General features: G+C 19.8%; 4 protein-coding genes and 1 non-coding gene across 5 annotated transcripts; 2 read left to right on the top strand and 3 right to left on the bottom strand.

Annotated features, from left to right (window-relative positions):
* Nucleotides 1-1,114: 1,114 nt before the first annotated feature.
* Trnal-aag (transfer RNA leucine (anticodon AAG)) lies at nucleotides 1,115-1,196 on the top strand. Its single transcript has one exon. It is a non-coding gene; the product is annotated as a tRNA-Leu (tRNA).
* A 6,933-nt stretch (nucleotides 1,197-8,129) lies between these two features.
* Nucleotides 8,130-9,351, bottom strand: LOC128959327 (tenascin-like). Its single transcript, XM_054305303.1, has 6 exons — nucleotides 9,240-9,351; nucleotides 9,049-9,153; nucleotides 8,859-8,948; nucleotides 8,634-8,729; nucleotides 8,444-8,533; nucleotides 8,130-8,349 (listed from the first exon to the last, which is right to left on the bottom strand). The coding sequence occupies exons 1-6, from the start codon at nucleotides 9,295-9,297 to the stop codon at nucleotides 8,231-8,233; spliced, it is 558 nt and encodes a 185-aa protein (XP_054161278.1). The 5' UTR covers nucleotides 9,298-9,351; the 3' UTR covers nucleotides 8,130-8,230.
* Nucleotides 9,352-9,712: 361 nt separating this feature from the next.
* LOC128959775 (putative potassium channel toxin Ts21) lies at nucleotides 9,713-10,234 on the bottom strand. The gene is made up of 2 exons (XM_054305823.1): nucleotides 10,095-10,234; nucleotides 9,713-9,991 (listed from the first exon to the last, which is right to left on the bottom strand). Exons 1-2 carry the CDS (start codon nucleotides 10,150-10,152, stop codon nucleotides 9,819-9,821), a joined length of 231 nt encoding a protein of 76 aa, XP_054161798.1. The 5' UTR covers nucleotides 10,153-10,234; the 3' UTR covers nucleotides 9,713-9,818.
* A 3,301-nt stretch (nucleotides 10,235-13,535) lies between these two features.
* Nucleotides 13,536-16,471, bottom strand: LOC128965601 (glycerophosphocholine phosphodiesterase GPCPD1-like). Its single transcript, XM_054312326.1, has 11 exons — nucleotides 16,414-16,471; nucleotides 15,837-16,111; nucleotides 15,599-15,749; nucleotides 15,400-15,520; nucleotides 15,233-15,287; nucleotides 15,069-15,161; nucleotides 14,914-14,982; nucleotides 14,615-14,746; nucleotides 14,157-14,287; nucleotides 13,771-14,079; nucleotides 13,536-13,694 (listed from the first exon to the last, which is right to left on the bottom strand). Exons 1-11 carry the CDS (start codon nucleotides 16,469-16,471, stop codon nucleotides 13,652-13,654), a joined length of 1,437 nt encoding a protein of 478 aa, XP_054168301.1. The 3' UTR covers nucleotides 13,536-13,651.
* A 2,527-nt stretch (nucleotides 16,472-18,998) lies between these two features.
* Nucleotides 18,999-21,025, top strand: LOC128965595 (cholinesterase-like; the record flags this gene model as incomplete). Its single annotated transcript, XM_054312312.1, has 5 exons — nucleotides 18,999-19,178; nucleotides 19,269-19,634; nucleotides 19,720-20,122; nucleotides 20,233-20,737; nucleotides 20,869-21,025. Coding segments are annotated over 5 exons (1,611 nt in total), but the record flags the coding sequence as incomplete, so codon positions are not given.
* Between the last annotated feature and the right edge of the window lie 95 nt (nucleotides 21,026-21,120).

The following is a 21,120-nucleotide window of genomic DNA, read 5'->3' as shown; positions in this document are numbered from 1 at the left end:
ATTTTTTTTAATATATAGAAATAGTAAATATTTAAAAATGTTATCAAATATGAATATTAAAGTATTTTGTTTTAAAAATTGCAAAATCAATTTTATGTGACATTTATTTTAGCAAATATTTAATAACAATATACTAACAGTTTTTAAACTATACAAACAGTTCATAAATTTTTATACAATGTAATTGAGAAAAAAATAAATGACACAAAATATTTAATTAAAAATAAGTTTAATTTTATTTAAATATATTTTATGTACAGTATATATATATATATATATATATATATATATATATAATAGATGTCAACACTTTTATTATTTTCAACATAAAACCCGAAACCGCTACTATAAAGTTAAGATAATAATTTATTTATTTTTAAAAATTTTATACTAACTTAAATATTAKTTAATTACTAAAATTGTGAAATTTAAATTTCATTATTATTGAAATTAATTTAATAAAAAAAAAATTCTATTCATTAACGTTGATATGTATTTTTTAAATAAAAATTTGTATAAATAAATTATTATAGATTAAGATCCAAACCGTATTTTTTAACAATTTGTTTTTTAAAAAATATTATAATACAATACAATTTTGAATAACAAAGTTATTTTAGACTAGTTTGCAGTCAAAACTCCTTAAGGGGTATTTTTAAAAGCTAAACATAAAATAGTTTTATGAAAAATTTTATTATATAAAACATCTGTTATATTAATAATTGAAAAATTGTTGAGAAACTGTTTATAATATATAATATCTATTTTGTTTGCATTAAATTCATTTCTATTTTTTTWTATTCAGCATATATTGAAAATTAATTAATTAAATTGTTAATTAAATATTTTAGACAAAATATTAATACTAATAATTCAGTATAAAGTGTATACAATAAAATACATTATAATGAAGTTAACTTTGATTGACATTTACTGTATATATTAAGTGATTTTTAATTTACTTTATGAAATTGGTTGCAATAAAATTATATATATATTTGCAATAAAATAAAATACAGTAATAATTTTGTTTTAGTCAAATCATAGACAGCATCATAAAACAAAATACAGTTTATCTGATTTAATGACTACTAAGCACTAGGTTTTTAACATTGGTTGGATGGCCGAGCGGTCTAAGGCGCTGGTTTAAGGCACCAGTCTCTTCGGGGGCGTGGGTTCGAATCCCACTCCAGCCACATTTTTTTTTTGATATTTTTTTTAATAAAATATATATTATTATTATTATTATATTATTTAGTACAGTATCTCTATTATATTATTATTATTGAATTATTAATAATAATGCATAACAGTATTACAAATTGATATCATATTATTTTCACTTTTACAATGTAATTATATTTACTAAAACACTATTTAAATATTAATAAATAATCAACAATATTATTATTGTATTATATATATTTTTTTTAAATTATAGTCTATGAAATTTGAAATAATATTAATACCGTATTTTAGTTTAATAGAGATATACAGTAATTATTAGTTTTAATTAGTAATTAGTATTATTAGTAAAAATATTAATTAGTTTATAGTATACTAACTTTAAATAATATATATATATTAAATTATATACTGTTATATAATWCAGTTATACTAACAACTTGTAAGTTATTATGAAAATATTATTAAAAATTTTATGTTGAATATAGAAAAATAAACTACAATTAATTAAACTTAATTAAAACTAAACTATTATCCAATACAATGACATGTTGTACGAGTCAATCCCTCACATATGCCTTTTTTGAAGCCATTTTTACGGCAATTTTTGTCACAATCACTAGTTAAGGGACAGCCAAATGTGGACTTATAGTCTATTAGTGCCGGTGCAGCGCTTACTGTATAATGATTATACAAAAATAAATTATTAAACGCTATAAACTATATAATAGATACAAATTAAATAAATTATTATATTTATGTTATATATATATGTAAAACTAATACCYTATGTGTCACTTACCATTGTTATCCATTATAACTATTATTATTATTATTATTAGCAAATTAATTGCACATAAAATATTTTTCAACTTATTATTCATTATTTAACTTATTTTCCAGTAATAAAAAAATAATACAACAATTATTTGTCAAAATTTATATACCCGTAGATTTAATTTGTCGGATTTTAATTAGATTTTTATAACTAATTATTAATAGATATTAAATAAAAATTAATTTATGTTTATCAGATTAGATTTTTATTATAAAAATACAGTATTTTCTATATCAAACATTACTATTATTATTATTTGATTGATAGATAATAATTTATAACTGTTTATATATATMTGATATCATTTAATAATATATTTTTATTACAAATAGGTTTTGAAATAATAATACTACTATATGTTTAATATATGGTAAAAATCTTATACATATATAATATAATGTATATATTTCAATGCTATATAGTATTGACACAATTTTATCATTACGTAGTCTACAAACGTAAAACAGTATATAATATTTCATTTGATATTTGTAATGAAATCTATTATATGAGTATAATATTATTAAAATATGTATAATGCATAATAATAAAAATGCTTATAATTATGTGATATCTATTACAATACACACAATACTTTCCGAAAAAAAAACTAAAATAAATATATTTATGTAAATCTTATTGATGAAACATGAAAATAAATTTTATAATAGATTTATAATAAGTGTTTTATTGTATATTATTGCTAACTAGAGTTGATTGTCAATTGGTATATCAAACTTAATATAATAGACAATTTTTAAATGTTTTTTTTGTTGATAAATATTTGACTTTCATTTAAAAATAAAACCAAAAAAATAAGTTATAAAATAGATATAAAATTTATGTAATATAAATGTCAAAACTAAATAATATTTATTAGATGACTAATGTATTTTTTTAGTGTAATTGAAATTATTTAGAAAAAAAGGTTTATATACACATATGTATGTAAGTTATTGCTTAATAGTTTATGAAATATTTAATGTATATTTCATGACTATTACTATTTTTATTTATTTATTTTATTTTATACTTTAGAATCGTATAAATATTTCTTTATTTGCTGTTTAATCTTAATTCAAAATATTGTTACTAAATTATTTATTAAATAAATGTTTTWAAAATAAAAATKTTACTYAAAAAAATATTATACTATCTTCATAGATATTTTGAAATTGCTAAATAAATTTTTAGTATAAATATATTTATATAATCATCTTTTATTTATATTAAGAAAATATTTAAAATAAATAGCAAAAAAAATTATTTAGAAAATATACATATTTATTATAGATTTTATAAACTGTATATGACTTATATTGATATTTAAATTTTTATTACTTTTTAAAAAAAATAAATTTATTAATTATATCAATATTTTTTTTATTAGAATTTTAATAATCATAAAAACTAATACACTTTGAACAACATTTTATAATAGTTTACAGTTCAATATATTATACAATAATAATATTAATATTATWTTTTAAATCGACAATCTTGTGTAACACAGCACCTRCAGGTAAAACCGGTAAACCCAAAACAAACACCWGTTTTATAAYCTTTTTGTTTACARTCTTCAACACATTTCTTTGGATTTTTAAGACAATTGGTGCTGTCATYAGAYATGACATTGTCTAYAAAAGAGAGAGAGAGAGAGAGAGAATTTAAAGTTAGAATTTTATTCAACAAAAAWAAAACATATTTTATATACAWTATTAAAAAATATTTAAWATATATCATAAATAATAATAATAATATAATACCCAAAGTCATAGCAATGACAAACAGTACAGACATGAAAACGAAAACAATTTTTACTAATTGTTTATTCATTTTATTTAATTTTGTTTTAATTTAATTGTATTTAATTATATTGCCTTGTTAATAGTTTCTAATCTAAATGAAAAATCAACTAGCAAAAAAAGTTTACATTATTTTTATACTAATATTAAGTATTGTTAATATTGTGAAATAGCAATTAGATGACTCTAGTTTATTATCATAGTATACAGAAACATGTATATGCAAAAAAAATAATAAATTATATTTCCTAATTTGTTTTAATTGTTTAAAATAAATTAAATGTACAAAATATTTTTTTTTAGATTTTTTTATTAATATCATATAACAAATTAAACAATAYCATAACAATGTTGGCTACTATTTTGCATKTTAGGACAACAAACTTTTTTATATTGATTTATTATATTGTAATTTATAATATCTATAATAAAGAAAATAATCTATAATAAGATCACACTATTACTACTGTAGTAAAGTTTATAATAATAATAATTATTATTAATATTATAATAATTAGATTTATTTTTACTAATATTTATATATACTTATTTTTTTGCAATTTTCAACTTTATAATAAAYTATTTATTTTGGTTGTTTAGTTATAATGAATTAATAAACTTATTATCTATAGACTAAAATGTTAATTAACTTAAATTTTAGTATAAATAATAAACATGTAATTTACAAATATAATATTGCATTTTCATATTCAACAGTAATAATTAATAATTGATTGTCATTTAATGTTTATTGTAATATGAGATATTTTGCAACAACAAAAAAATATATTTAGTAAAAAACAATACAAATATTGTTTATAAATGACATTTCAACCGTCAATCAATATGATAWTTGATAGATTATTTTACATATAAAAACAAATTATTTTTTAAAAAAATTATAKTAATTAAAAMATATAWAAGTAATTAAATTAATAATTTTCTATAACAATAATACATGTATACAAATATGATCATCAAATAGATTAACAGCAATTGATTTTTTTAGAAACTAAATTAATATTATTTATTTTAACCAATAGATGCTAACAATCAATAATTATTATTTACTGATATATACTTATTGTAATTAAAATGTCATAAATATTAGTAAATAAATAAAAATAAATAATGTAAACTATACAATTAATTCAAACTAAAAATTATAATGCATTTTTTAAATTACAAAAATAACAAGTTTTAGATATTCTTATATTAAATGCTTAAATCTATAAAACAATTAGAAAAAAAAATAATATTTAATAGTTAAATAAATAAATAAATATCATATAAATTAAGTTTAATATTTTTTTCATTTACGATTAAATTGAATTAATATAAAGTATTGATAAACTGATTTAGTAAATTTAAATGTTTAAGTTTTTTATATTAAAAAATACAAAAAACAAATATCACTTAAATAAAAATATTGTTATTTTTTAATAAATTAATTAAATATAAAACATTGGTTTTTATACTTAAATAGTTATCTTGTAATCTATTTTAACGTGTTATTGAAAATTGGCTTAATTTTTATTTATAAAAATAATCAAAATAAGTTAATTATACTAAAAACAAATAAATAAATTAATTTTTTTAGGTATATTTTATCCGATACAATGACAGGTAGTATGTGTTGGGCCCTCACACTTGCCATCCTTACAGCCTATACTCTTACAATGAGTCTTACATTTGCTAGTTATAGGACAACCCCATGTTGCCAGTGGCTCCGGGTGGTCATCAACGGGTGCCGATTCACATTTATCTATATTATTTCAAAAAATTATTGTTAAACTTTTATTATACTGTAAAATCTAAAATAAAACTTTTGATAATAAATATATTACCTGTATTAAAAAGCACAATTGTCAATACTAGTGCAGTTAGACAAACAATTTTAAGCAAATTTTTATACATTGTTGTGTGTTTTTTGTGTAAATTATATAAATAAATATAATATTATAAAATATTTATTTAATTATTTATATTGTTTTATTTTTTTAAAAAATAATATAACTTTTATTTAATCTGTTACCTGAAACTCTGACATATGTTAAAATATTTTATCATGTTTAATATTATGATAAAAAATTGCATATATATTATGTAATTAATAAAAAAATATCAGTGTATTTTCATGGTTAAAAAAAGTTTCATCAGTTATATTAGTAATTATATTTTACATTTATAAAAACATGTATATGAATTAAATTAAATATTAATCTTGACTATAATAATAATATAGATTAACTTAGTGTGGTGTCTAATAATTTAGTTTATTTCAATAATAATTAGTAATAAAATTTATCTTATATTTTTAATAACTGTTGTATGTTTATAGTTATCTTATTTTTTAAATGTTTAAAATGTTAAAAATAAAATAAATTAAATAATTAATATGCAATAAAACTCAGATAAAAATAATTGGTTTTAAAAATTTTAATTTCAAATAGTATAATAATTATATATAGAATAGTAATTGATAAATAAATAATAATTTATAATACTAATAAGTTACTTATATATTAAAATAAACATTTATGTTTTAGGAAAATTGTTTTTTTGTAAAAAAACAAAAATATATTATCAAAAATAAATTATTATTTTATTGAGTAACAAAAAACAAACAAACTCATAGAAACTTTTTTTTAGGTTTTAGTTGTTTTTATTTATTTATCGTTATTTATTCAATAGGTTGAAGACATTGACACTCGCCATCTATACACCCGGGGTTAGCACATCTCATCGTTAGACATAACTTTATTTTTTCATTGGTACAAACACCAGCATAAATATAACCTACAAATAATATAACAATTATTTTATATAATAAAATTGAGAATTATCATTAATAACATTTTTAAAATTTCAATTTTTAGATATATAATTATGTATTTATATTAGTTAGTACTATACCCATATTCAATGATACAACTATTAACAGGACAACAATTTTTAGCATCATTGTATTAATCATATTTATTTTTTATTAATTATAAAACTTTTACTATTTAATATTTTTATACAAAATATATGTATTTACTAATAAAATCTACTAAATAATAAAATAAATTAATAATCACATTTTATTATTTATTATATATCATTTATTTTAGGTAAAAATGCAATATTAATTACAATAAATTGTTTAGTCAATTGCTTAACACTTGTTTTTTATATAATGTATAAATATTTTTTTCGTAATTACTAAGCAATGAGTTTATAATAATACAATTTTTTTAGTATTATATTTAGTAAAGTTAATAACATCATAATCATTAATAATTTATAAAATATTAAAAAAAATATTTATTTAAAAAAAATAAACTCAAAATATTATGTTAAATAAAATCAATAGACAAAAAATGAACAAATTAATTTTTTATTATTAAATTACGTTTTTTTTAAAAAAATATATATTAAATTTTCTGTTTATTTAAAACAATTTTTACATTAATATTATAGTAAAAACATAATTAAAATTTATTAACAATAAATTAACAATAAATTAACATATTGTTGATTATTTTGGTGGATCGATACTTATAAAACCACAACGACAGTGACCATCGACACAATGGGGATTAAGACATAGTTCCAGTTGACAACGTTTTTCAATTTCAGGGGTACAAACACCAGCGTATAGATGTCCTATAAATACATAATTAAAATAATATATATATAATATATATGTATAAAACTTAATTATATTAAGGAATTTTATATAACAATATAATTTATATATAAATAACATTATATATACCTATATTCATAAATACGACAATTAGGAGGACAACAATTTTTAACAATGAATGAAACATTTTTTTAAAAAATAAAAATTATTATTTTTAATAAAACTTGTTTTTTCTCTTTTTCTTACTAACTAAACATAAAGTGTTAATTTTTCAATATATATATATATATACTAACAATATGTGCCAACTAATCAATTTACTTATAAATTATAATTAAAATATTTGTTATTTAATAATGTGTTAAATCATTTGTTTTGTGTAGAAGAAACTAATTGGAATAATAATAATAATATTGTGTAAAATTAATATTATTATATGAAATAATTTAACATTTAAACTAATATTAACTACTACAGTATTAGTTATCAATGATAATAATATTTATATTAATTAAATATAAAATAAAATAATTATTTGTACTTTAATAATGTATTTTCTCTAAAAACAGTGTAAAAACTAAAATATTATATAAGAAAATGTATCAATTAAAATAATACAAATTAATCTATAAATGCATTCTTAAATTTTATTTTATTTTTAATATAATAAAATTTCTGTTAAAATAATCATTACATTAATATTATAACAAAAAAAAACACATTAAAATTTATCATAAATTATTTTAAAAAATTACAATAATATGTTGCTTATTGTGTTGCTGTGAGATCTACACCACACCTACACTGACCATTGACACACCCGGGGTTAATACATTTCATTAGTTTACATTGAGCTATAAGATCAGCTGTACAAAAACCTAGAGATCCTAAAAATAAAAATATCATTATTATTTTTTTAATAACTATTGTAGAAATTGTTTTTAATAGGATGATTGTTAGCACACACACACACACACACACCTACACCACATCGACATTGGCCATTGACACACCCGGGTCTAAAACAGCGCTGCATTTGACATTTTTTATCCAATTCAAGGGTACAAATACCTAAAATGACAATTTATAAATTATTATATTAGTTATTAATATACAGTATATGTATCTGTACTGTATATAAATAATATGAAATTTTTATGTTTATACAAACCTACACCACAGCGACACTGGCCATCAACACATCCCGGGTTAAAACATTTTAGATGTTGACATTTTGCTTCTATATCAGGGGTACAAACATTATTGCCTACAAATAAAAATATAATTTTATTTAATACTTTATTATTAAATTATTGTTATTAGTTAGTATATAAAATTGTATGAAATAATATAATTTTTTTTTATTTAAAAAAATCAGTAATTGTTATTAACAAACCTACACCACAACGACACTGTCCATTAACACAACCCGGGTTAACACATCTTAAAGTTTTACATTGTTTTTCAAGTTCAGGGGTACAAATACCTACCAAATATTAGATATTTGCATACATTTAAACAGTATATAAATAATTTTGTCATAAAAATTGTTTAATTTATTTTTATAAATTATTGTTAATACAGACCTACACCACAACGACACTTGCCATCAACACATCCCGGGTTAACACAGTATAGACGTTGACATTTTGCTTCAATATCAGGGGTACAAACATCTGCATCTAAATGGCCTACAAATAATATAATGTTTAATTTAATTGACTATATTATAAAAACTATATGTTCCTATATTACTGTATATCAATATATACTATACCCATATTCATTGATACTATAATAAGAAGTAAACTGATATTTAACAATAATTTAATCATTTTATTTTTAATTACAATATTTAATTTAATTATTTTTTAAATGTATTTTTTGAAAGTATCAATACACATAAGCGATTTCTAGGAATATATAGACAAAACAATATATGCCAACTAATCAATATATTTTTTAATTATTATTATTATTATTATTAAAAATATTATTGCTTAAAATAATGTGTTAAATCATTAGTGTTGTGTAAATTACTAAGAAACTAATTGCAATAGTATAAAGTATAAGTATTAATTATGTTAAAAATTAATAATAATAATATTATTATTATTATACATTATAAAATAATTTAACATTTAAACTAATATTTATTTACCTGCTAGATAATAATAATTATTTTTAATAGGAATAATAATAAATTTCAAAAACATATTACACAAAACATTATTTAAGATTTTTATAGAATTATTTATTTTATTTATAAAAAAATAAATAAATACAATTTACAAATTTATATATATATATATATTATTTATGAATAATAATTAAAATTATTGTTGAATTGATTAGTTTATCCAATACAGTGACAGGTTGTATGTGTGGCGCCTTCACACTTGCCATCCTTAAAGCCCAGACTCTGACAGTGAGACTTACATTTGCTGGTTATAGGACAGCCCCACGTGTCCAGTGGCTCCGGGTGGTGGTGGTGGTCATCATCGACGGGTGCCGATTCACATTTATCTACTGTAATATTAAAAAAAATTAATTAGTTTAATATTTTGTCTAATAAATATTAACTAAATCTAATTGCAAAAAATACAATAAATAATAATTTTTAAAAAATTACCTGTATTTACAAGAATAACAGTCACTACAATAGCACTTAAAAATAACAATTTAAACATATTTTTTAAATAGTTTTAGTTAATTTTTTTAGCAATTTATTTATTTTTAAAAGTGAAATGATTGAATTATTTTTTAAAAATTTTAAACAATATTATTCACTTAAACTATGGTTTTTATATGTACTGTATGTGTGTGTTATAAATTTGAGACATTTGTTACTACAGTAGCCAGTGATAAATTATTACAATTAATAAATGTAATTAATTAATTATATATTTTTTGATTATATTTTATTATTTTATTATCTATATTTTTTGTATAATGTTTTCAACAAATAGACTATATATCTTGCAGAACACATGTTTTAAAACACATATTTAAATATAATAAATATATGCCAACCTTGGTGTGTTATAGTGATTAGTTAACATTTAGATATCTATTTTAAAAAAATTAGAAAATAATATTTAATGTTTTATTTATAAAAACTAAGTTTTTATCTCAATGTTATTTTTAAGAACTAATTATATTTAATTCAATTATAATAATATTATAAAAAAATATAAACATTTTTTTTAAAAATAAAATATATACTAAGTTATTAACTTACTTAAAATGTTAAGCAATTTTGAATAATAATAATAATATATCCATAAAATTAATCTAACACTAATGATTAAACATATAATATTATTTTTGTTTCTTACTATTGATTAATTATTTAATGATTATTTAGCACATTTTTTGAAGTATATATATATATATATTACTTCATTAAGATAACTTCAATATACCTGTATGTTTTGTTTATTTGAAAATATAAAAAAATTAAGTTTTAATCAACAAAATATAAAAGAAAATGATTAACTCGTTGTTGAAAATTATTTTTATTTTAACTTTTATTGCATTGATGATGAATATAGGTATTATAAATATTTTTTTTAAAATACTTAAATATATTATAAAAATCAACAGTATTAAATATATTTTTTAAAAATTGACGTTATTAATATTAATTTCCAATTTAATAATCAATGTATAAAAAATAAATTGATTTCTATTGTATAGGAAACATAGATGCAAATGGTTGTACACCTGAAAAAATAAAACAATGTCAAATGTTACGGTGTGCTAGTCCTGGATGTATAAATGGCTACTGTAGTTGTGGTTTATAATATATAATTAATTAATATTTCTAAGCAATTTCCTATAAAAATAAAACTAAATAGGAATCTGTTATATACTGATTTTTTTTATATTAAAAGATTAACTTATTTTAAAACATTTTTTTAAAAAATAAAATAGTAGTTAATTATCTTACTTGTACTTATTAATTAATAAAAATAAAATATTTATTTAATGTAATTGCTATTTTTTGTTACTAAAAATAATATTGTATTTTTATGTTAATATTTTTTTAATGAATAAATTATACTTAGCTATTATTATATTTTTTACTTCAATTGATAACTAAAATTTGTTTTGATAATAAAATTTATTGTTTTATTTATAAAAACTAAGTTTTATCTCAATGTTATTTTTAATAACTAATTGTATTTTATTCAATTATAATAATATTATAAAAAATATAAACATTTTTTAAACATAAAATATATACTTAGTTATTAACTCACTTAAAATGTTAAGCAATTTTTGAATAATAATAATATATGCATAAAATTAATCTAACACTAATGATTAAACATATAATATTATTTAGTTTCTTACTATTGATTAATTATTTAACAATTATTTAGCACATTTTTTCAGTATATATATAACTTCATTAAGATTTCAATATATGTTTTGTTTATTTAGAAATTAAAAAAAATAAAGTTTTAATCAACAAAATATTATAAAAGAAAATGATTAACTCGTTATTGAAAATTATTATCCTTTTAACTATCATCGTATTGATGATGAATATAGGTATTATAAATATTATAAATCTTAAATATATATATCAACAGTATTCAAAAATAGAAAGAAAAATTGTTGATTAATATTAATTTATAATTTAATATTCAATGTATTAATATAACAAATAATTGATTTCTATTGTGTAGAAAACATAGATGCAAGTGGTTGTACACCTGAAAAAATAAAACAATGTCAAATGTTAAGGTGTACTAGTCCTAGATGTATAGATGGTTACTGTACTTGTAGTTTATTTAATTATTTAATTATTTAATTAATATTATTAATCAATATCTGTTATATATTAATTTAATATTTTATAATTAACTTATAAACTTAAAAACATTAATTTTTTTTGTTTATTAATATTTTTTTTATGAATATATTATTGTATTTTTATGTTGATATTCTTTTAAATAAATTATATTTAACTATTATTATATTTTTTACTTTAATTGATACCTAAAATTTGTTTTGATAATGATAATTTTTTCAAGTTTATATTTTTAATACATTTGAGTTTTAAATATTTTAATTTGCATAGATTTAGTAAAAATATTATAGTTATTATTCTTTTTTAAAATATTGATATATAAAATCTAAAAAACAATAAAAACATTAATAATACAATTTAGAAAAAATGATTTAATAATAGCTGTAAAGTATGGTAAAATAAATTTAATAACAAATATAATTTTTTAATATTAATTAATAATTTAAATAAAATAAATACATGACAGTTAACTTAAATGTTTTAGCATTTATTGTATATTATATTTTTAAAAGATTTTAACTAACAAATGTTAATAATTTATTATTATATAAAAATGTGTTTTAATTGAGTAACAAGAAAATTAATTATTTTTAAAAATTTCTAAAATTAGCTTTTTAATAAAAATTAATATATTTAACTATTGATCAATATTATGAATAATCATGTTATTTATATTAATAAAACAGTGTATTTTAAAGTTTAAGTATAAAAAACTATATTTAAGTATTTCTATCATATTAAAATATACAGTTAATTTCAATTCAATGAAAACAAATTATTTAATATTTTACAATTTAAATTATTAGTATGTAATTATTATATTATCGATATGTTAATTATAGTTTAACTAATATTTTAACTACAAAAGTAATTTAAATTTATACTACCTTATAATTAGCAATATAATATATTAATTTTTAAAAAAAAATATTTTATAACTGTATTAATTAATTTATAATTAACTTTTGATAAATAAAATTTAAAAATTTCTAAACTCACAAAATAAAACAAATTAATTATTATTACTTAAGTAATCTAATATATGTTAGTTAACACATATTGTCCAATATTTTTTATAAATTATAATATTAAAGTTTGTTTGGTATTATTTTGCCCGCACGAAAATTTTTGTCAAATATTTCATAAAATAAACATAAAAATAAAATTTAATATTAAATATTAATAATAAAACAAATAATCAATTTATTAAATTTATTATAAACTTAAACTTATTATACATTGTTTTTGTGTGTGTTTTTTTCTTTATCATTACAGAAGCTCTAAATATTAGTAGAAATTTTGTTTCATAATTTTGTTTTTTAATTTATAAACTAATGGTAAATAAAAATTTTTAAACAAACAATTTATTAATCAGAATCGTCAAGAATTTGTGCCAGAATTTTGTCAATTCTATCAAAAAAAACAACAAATTTATTTCAAAAAAATTATTATTATATAAATTTTTGTATTTTGTTATTAATATTACTTATCAAATATGAGTCCATCAGCGCCTTGAGCTTTCAATTTGTTGATGACATCCAAATTGTTTAGCTGACCGCCCCATATATACACTTTTCGTTTGTGTGACTTAACAAACGGTATGAGCGTCGGATCGGCTAATAGATCTTTAGCCTGAATGGACAGACCGCTTAGATTCATGCCTTCGGCAAAATACGTGCCCAACGGTATTGTCGTAGCTCTCGGGTCCCAATAGGGTATGTCTTTTGGGTCCCAGTGCTCTACGTCGCCCGATGTCAATAGTGATACATCCAATAGGTTTTGTTTCAGATGAATCCTATAGATTAGGTTAGAATTAGTTATCATTTTTTTTAAGTTAACTGAGCGCTCAATTACGTCAACATTATTACATACATTGCACACAAATCGGGATGAAATGATGTAATAATACCGGTTCTGTTACCCAAATGTTTGTATAATGTTTTAACAATAATATCAATGTATTCATTCAATTCAATGCCTTTAATTCCATCCCATTTGCCTTTCTATTCAGTCAATCAATTGAATTAATTACACAAAAAAAATTATGAATATTTATTTAAATTATTAAAAATAAAAATAATTTTTTTTTTAAATTAAATATAATTCAGTATTAAATATTAAATATTAAATTTATTATATATAATAATTATTTATAATAATATTTATATATAATATAAAATTAAATATAAATATAAATCAGTAAAACAGAAAATATATATATAATGATACAATATTATTATATTAAATTAATATGCTGTAGACTTTTATGTTTATTTTTTTTAAATAATTACTAAAATATTAATAATGAATAAATATATTTGATTACATACTGTATTAATCTGTGGATATTTAATCTCAAAATTGATACCACAGTTGGGCTCCATATTGTTTAAGACTTTCTCCAGTGTCTCGAAGGGCTGATTGTCGGCATAATCATAGACTTTGCTCTCAACAGTACTTATCTATTAATAAAATGGAAAAAACAAACAGTTAATTCAATTACTAACTTAGATATGATTTTGTTTTTAATCATAAATAATCAAAAATAATAATAATTCAGGTGTTATTAATTAAATAATTTTTCCACTACTAGTCTCCAGTATAACACAAACATATATACTATACATACCTTTGTTGTATCATTTAATTTGAGATCTTTGACGGCAATATGTTGTCTCACTAGATCTGTGCCACGATTCTTGATAGTTGATATTAATTAATTAATTTTATATTAGTAAAAATTATTTTTAAAAAAATTAAAAAACAAAATCAATTAAAAAAAACCTCTTGAATATAGACTTCGGTATCAAAATTGTGATGAACTATTGGCACCTTATCTTTGGTCAATTGTATGTCCAGTTCAATCATATCGGCTTTCTATAAGAAATTAATTTAATTAATTAATTAATTAAAATTATCTAGATAAATTTTTATAATGATAACCATACATGATGACAGGCATAATTGAATGCTTCAATAGTATTTTCCAGAATATTTTCTTTACTATAAATTTTTTTAAAATTAATAATTGTATTGACAATTAAATACAGAATATTTACTACAAAAAAAACTAATAATTTTTTTAAGTTTACTAAATAAACAAAAAATTACTAACAGATCAGTTCGTCTGCCAACTCCCGTTCCTCTGTGACCCATCATTGCGGCCGGTTTTATGGTTACCGTATGGTCTGAGTAGGCATCGAAACCGTGTATCGGATGAATAACCAAATAGTTTACTAATTAATTTTTTTTAGGAAACAAAAACATAAAAATCAAATAGTTTTCAACACAATTTTGTACATTAAAACATATACCATTAATACTGCCGACCACAGCATCGTTGTCTTTTTGTACGACAGGTACGGTAACCGTGCCGTCAGTACTGGTAAGTGGCAGTACATGACTTACGGCAAATGATTTCCAGTTAGTATTGTCACTGGACTTTAAAAAATCTATTACATAGATCTATAAATAAAAAATTAGTTAACAATTTTAATATGTTTTGTCACCAAAAAAAAAATTGTTTATATCATATAAGACCAAATTAAGTACCGAAGTGTCCACTTTGTTGGTCACATTAGCGCTGAATAAGACAAACTCTTTTGCTTTGTATGGATGTCCTAAAACGTCTTGATTGATAAAACGGTTGTCTTTGTCGTCGAGGACAAAGATGCGGACATTGTTGTCGGTTACTGTCCTACTGTTCACATCCAATACTGATAAACGATATCTGATTTTAGCGTCTCTTAAGTTACCATAAAATGTGAGACAATTGTCAAATAGTTTCAAATGAACTAATGTCTCGTCTTTCAGTATTTGACGATTGCCTTCAATACAAACATTCAATTGTGTTATTAGATTAATAATTACTATTATTATAGCTAATGTTTATAATATTAATGAATAAAATACTGATTTGTTTTTAAATTTCATAACATTACAAATAGAAATATATTAATAAATATTATATAAAAAATATATATTAAACTTTTAAATAACATATTTAAATTTTATTTATTTTACTGTATTAAAAATGCAAACGTAGACGACTATTGTAATTAATAAATAATAAATTATATTACAATTATATAATATATAATTATGATGTTATACAGTATTATAGACTTACATTCAATATGAAATACTTGATCTAAACACAGAAACACAATAATTAATTTTAAATACATTATTTGAAATTATTTATAATAAAATAGTTTTAATTTTAAATTAATTTTTAAATTGCAGTTATTATAATTATTTTATTAATATAGTAGTTATATACAGTACAGCAACAACACCAACAAAATTATATAACAGTATTATTAATATAAATTAATAAATTTTGATGACTTTTAGTTATACTTAGATAATCCAGTGGTAACTTAATGCCATTAATGTTTGATTAAGAAAATAAATAGTGGAAATATTTTTTATTTTTTTTAAACTATTAACAAAAAATACTTGAAGTATTATTATACACTTGAAAAAAGTCATCTTATATTATAAATTTACGCAATATATGATATTAAAAAATTCAGTATTTTATTTATCTTATGATTATACATATAGTTACTGGTAATGTTATACTGTATTACAGATAAATATAAAATAACAATGAAAAATCAATTATTAATATTAATTTGTGATTAAGTTATGGAAAAGTAAGTTAAACAGTGAGACATAAATAGAAATTAATGATAATTAATCTTAATATCAAAACTAAATAATACAATATTTATCAATCATTGTGAATTATTTTATTAAATTTATAATAACAATATTTTTAATTAATAAGATTTAAATATTTATAAGTTATAAATTAAGAAAATTAATTTGTACTAATAATTTATTATAAACGTAAAATGTTAAACTATTAATTTATTTTAGATAATTTGCTCAGAAATAATAATGATAAACTAAATTAGATAAATATTTTATCAATAAATGTTCAAATATTATTAGTGGGTTTAAAGTACAACAACAACAACAAAAATTAAATTTCAGATAATAAATTTACTAGATACAAATTATAATATATAATTTAAAAAAACATTTATTTTATTCAAAATAATAATATTTAGTTATTATATTATCTATAATTTTTTTTATGTTGAAGTGTTATTGAAATTATTCAGATTTTCGGTGACCTGCGATACAATTGACACACAGTATAAACTTTTCCCGATCTCCGTACGAGACATTCGGTCAGTGGGACATTTTGGTCGGTGGTCACCAAAAAAAGCCGTCGACGCGCATCCAATTGTCACCTAACTGGCCGACAATGTCTCGGCTATTCGGGTGTCATATATTTAGATACAGAGAGAGAGAGAGAGAGAGAGAGAGAGAGAGAGAGAGAGAGAGAGAGAGAGAGAGAGAGAGAGAGAGAGAGAGATTGGTTGCAATTTGTTGACCGGTTTATGAAAGCCAATCAAATTGAAATACCAGTCGTCGACATTACGGCCCGTATGTGTCGACAGACAACAGGAGGTGTTTTGATCGCCAAATTCATATCATTTATCTTTGCTATCATTTTATCGAGAGATCTATGTTTTAAAAACAACTAACTTATAAATTATTAATTTTCTTATTTTATTAATTTATGTTATTAAATAAATTATTAATTGTCATCTACTTGGCCACTATAGTGACAAATAATTGGCATATTTTACAATTACAATTTACAGTACTTTTAATTAATTAGTAATTTGATAATAGTACATGTCATATGTTTCATATAGTTTACTAAATATAATTAATTAATTAATTAATAATATAAGTAATAATAATAAATAATTTTTTTTTTAAATTATTGTTTATAATTTATTTATGAAAAGGTTTTTTTTGTTAGTTTACATAATAAATGAAAATATTTTATTACTTATACGAAAAATAAGTGCTAACTGTTATGACGTAAAGTAAATTTAGTTTTTTCATTAAATCTAAAGTTTTTAAATATTTTATAATGTTATTATGATATTTTAATAATGAGTATAGAAAAAATTATTAAATAATTAATGCTTATATAATTAATATCTATGCAATTATACATTTGTATATACTATAGTTTTAACGATTAATAATGAACTAATTAAATAATTTTAATAATATAAATTTAAATGATTTTATTTAAACGATAATTTATTTCCCGGAAAATCAAAGCAACAAATTTTATTTTTATTAAATTTCAGAAAAAATAGTGTCTACAAAATTAATTACAATTTTTTTTAATAAATTATAATAACTAAATAAAATTATAATTACAAATAAAATAATGATTAACATAAAGATTAGGCAACTACTCTAATTATTACTGCAATAATTTTGTTAATTAGTGATGTATATAAATTATATATATAAATTAAAATTTAATCGATAATTACTGGATGTTTTTTAAACAAAATAAAATTTCAATGTAATAAATTTTATTTTGTTTAAAAAATAATATAGCTAATATAATGATTAAGTTAATGTGATTAATGTAATGTAATGTATCGTTATTTGCAATTACTATATAAATGAAAATCAATTTATTTTATTAGTCCAACTAGTTTTCAAATAACAATTTACATCTATATTAAAATAATGAATTATAATTAAATATAAATAGTTGAGTTTTGTTATATCATAAAATAATAAGAAAAGAAAATTTTTAATATTATATTAGAAATAAAAATGTTTTATAAACTATTAACAATTTTATTTATAAAATGTGTATTAATTAGTTTAACTAAATCTAATTTTGTTGACATTAAAACCACTTCGGGAACAGTTAGAGGACATACTATATCAGTGTTTAATCATACGGTTAACGAATTTCTAGCCATACCTTATGCTAAGCCACCAGTGGGTGAACTCAGGTTTGACAAACCAAAGCCTATTGATAAGCCATTAAAAGTAATGTAAAAATTATAATATATTTATTGTATTAAAATTCAAAATTCAATTAACTTATGTCTGAGCAAAAATTATTTTAATTTAATTTAGACAATAATAAATGCAACTGTTCAGGGTTATGCATGTATGCAACCTAAACTATTTAATACTTATACCAATAACGTTAGTGAGGACTGTTTGGTTTTGAACATATGGGCACCGGTAGTTTCAAGTGGTGTACAATTTAGCACTAATACTAAAACTATTAAACCCGTAATGGTATGGTTTTATGGTGGAGGTTTTATAGGCGGATCTATATTTATGCTACCACTACATAACGGATCAATTTTGGCCACAAATGATATGGTTATAGTAACAGTTAATTATAGACTCGACGTATTTGGTTTTCTCTATACTAACGATCCATCAGCACCGGGAAATGTTGGCATTTATGATCAACAATTGGCACTGAAATGGGTATTCAAAAAAAACATAATTTTTCACAATCATCATTGAAAACATTAAATTAAAAATAAGTAATGTATTAACAAAATATTAAAAGGTTAAACACAATATACATAAATTTGGTGGTAATAGTAATCAGATAACTATATTCGGTCAAAGTGTCGGTAGTTGGTCGGTATCATTACACATACTGTCCCCACTGTCAAAGGGCCTCTTTCATAGGGGTATAATGCAAAGTGGGGCCCAACTGTTTAGTAAAAAGATACAAATGGTCACCAAAAACGATGCGCTCAGAGATACTCTAGAATTGGCTAAACATTTCAATTGTGGTAATGATAGCAAACAAAGGTTAAAATGTTTGCGACAATTGGATGCAAATGTTTTATTTAGTTTTAGAAACTATTCAACAAAAAATCTGTTTCATTGGAATGCTATCTATGATACTCATATTTTTCCACATACAGCTCAGGTAGCTTTTAGAAAACGACTGTTTAATAAAGGTATATTTTAAATATACAAAACGATTTGAGAGTTATTAATTAAAATATTAAAATAATAAAATTATATTCATTTTCTTAATCATATTTAAGTATATATTTTTACGATTTAGACATTCAATTGCTCGCCGGAGACACAACACTGGAAGGTTCAGAGCTGGCCTACAATGGCTATCCTATATTACATACGAATAACGTTACTAAAGATGTTTTTATTGATTTGGTTAAAATAACTAAATATTTTTTTCATTCAGTAAATATCAATAAAATCACAGATTATTATCTGTCAAATGTCGACCTAAATAACTCCAGTGCTGTCAGACAGGCATTCTTCCAGTATTTCGGTGACGTTGGCATCACTTGTCCCACATATCTGTTCGCCAAAACGTTTGCCGAAAAGGCACCAAAACATAGCAATGTTTATCTCTATCAATGGAATTATGGCAAATCTGACGGTGCTTTGGGACAGATAATAGGTGTATCCCATCAGTATGACGTTCCCTTTGTCTTTGGTGTACCACTGGTTAGCAAAAAATTTTTATCCAAAACTTTCAATGAAGAAGACAAGAAATTTAGTTTATATATTATGAAAGTTTGGACTGATTTTGCAAAATATGGGTAAATATTGTATAAGTTATAGTTAAATACTATATATATTTATAATATATTGAATTAATCAATAAAAAAAATTAGATATATAAATACAAATTATATTTTTATTTTTTATTTTCCAACAATAAATTTGATAGTAAACCTGATTTATCAAACAAATGGTCGCCAATTAATAACATTAAAGATTACAATTTGAAAGTTAAAGACTTTGATCCGCTGATTGATTCTCCGATTCTTAACTACAATCCGTTTAACAAAATTTGTGACAAGTTTTGGAAAAATTATTATTTTTAAAAATATTCTGTATTAATAGTGAATATCTTTTAATAAGTTATTATTTTAGTAATGATTACTATAAATTTATCCATTAAATATAATTTATTATTTTT

The sequence above is a fragment of the Oppia nitens genome, unplaced genomic scaffold (assembly GCF_028296485.1).
Source record: "Oppia nitens isolate AA-2021 unplaced genomic scaffold, nextdenovo-longstitch-racon4-pilon3 scaffold10_pilon_pilon_pilon, whole genome shotgun sequence".
In the NCBI taxonomy this organism is placed as follows: domain Eukaryota; kingdom Metazoa; phylum Arthropoda; class Arachnida; order Sarcoptiformes; family Oppiidae; genus Oppia; species Oppia nitens.
Note: the sequence above shows the minus strand (reverse complement) of the source record. Positions and strands in the feature narration are given on the sequence as shown.

Bases quoted from the DNA above. Each gene is read 5' to 3' on its own strand.
- LOC128965601 (XM_054312326.1), bottom strand. From the start codon at position 16,471: ATGTATTTAAAATTAATTATTGTGTTTCTGTGTTTAGATCAAGTATTT. The intron at 15,521-15,598 runs GTATATGTTTTA...AAAATTAATTAG, and splicing joins TGTGGTCGGCAGTATTAATG to TAAACTATTTGGTTATTCAT. The intron at 14,747-14,913 runs GTATGTATAGTA...TTTTATTAATAG, and splicing joins AATTAAATGATACAACAAAG to ATAAGTACTGTTGAGAGCAA.
- LOC128959327 (XM_054305303.1), bottom strand. From the start codon at position 9,297: ATGATTAAATTATTGTTAAATATCAGTTTACTTCTTATTATAGTATCA. The intron at 8,949-9,048 runs GTCTGTATTAAC...AATATTTGGTAG, and splicing joins CAAGTGTCGTTGTGGTGTAG to GTATTTGTACCCCTGAACTT. The intron at 8,730-8,858 runs GTTTGTTAATAA...TTTTATTTGTAG, and splicing joins ACAGTGTCGTTGTGGTGTAG to GCAATAATGTTTGTACCCCT.
- LOC128959775 (XM_054305823.1), bottom strand. From the start codon at position 10,152: ATGTTTAAATTGTTATTTTTAAGTGCTATTGTAGTGACTGTTATTCTT. The intron at 9,992-10,094 runs GTAATTTTTTAA...TTAATATTACAG, and splicing joins TGTTATTCTTGTAAATACAG to TAGATAAATGTGAATCGGCA.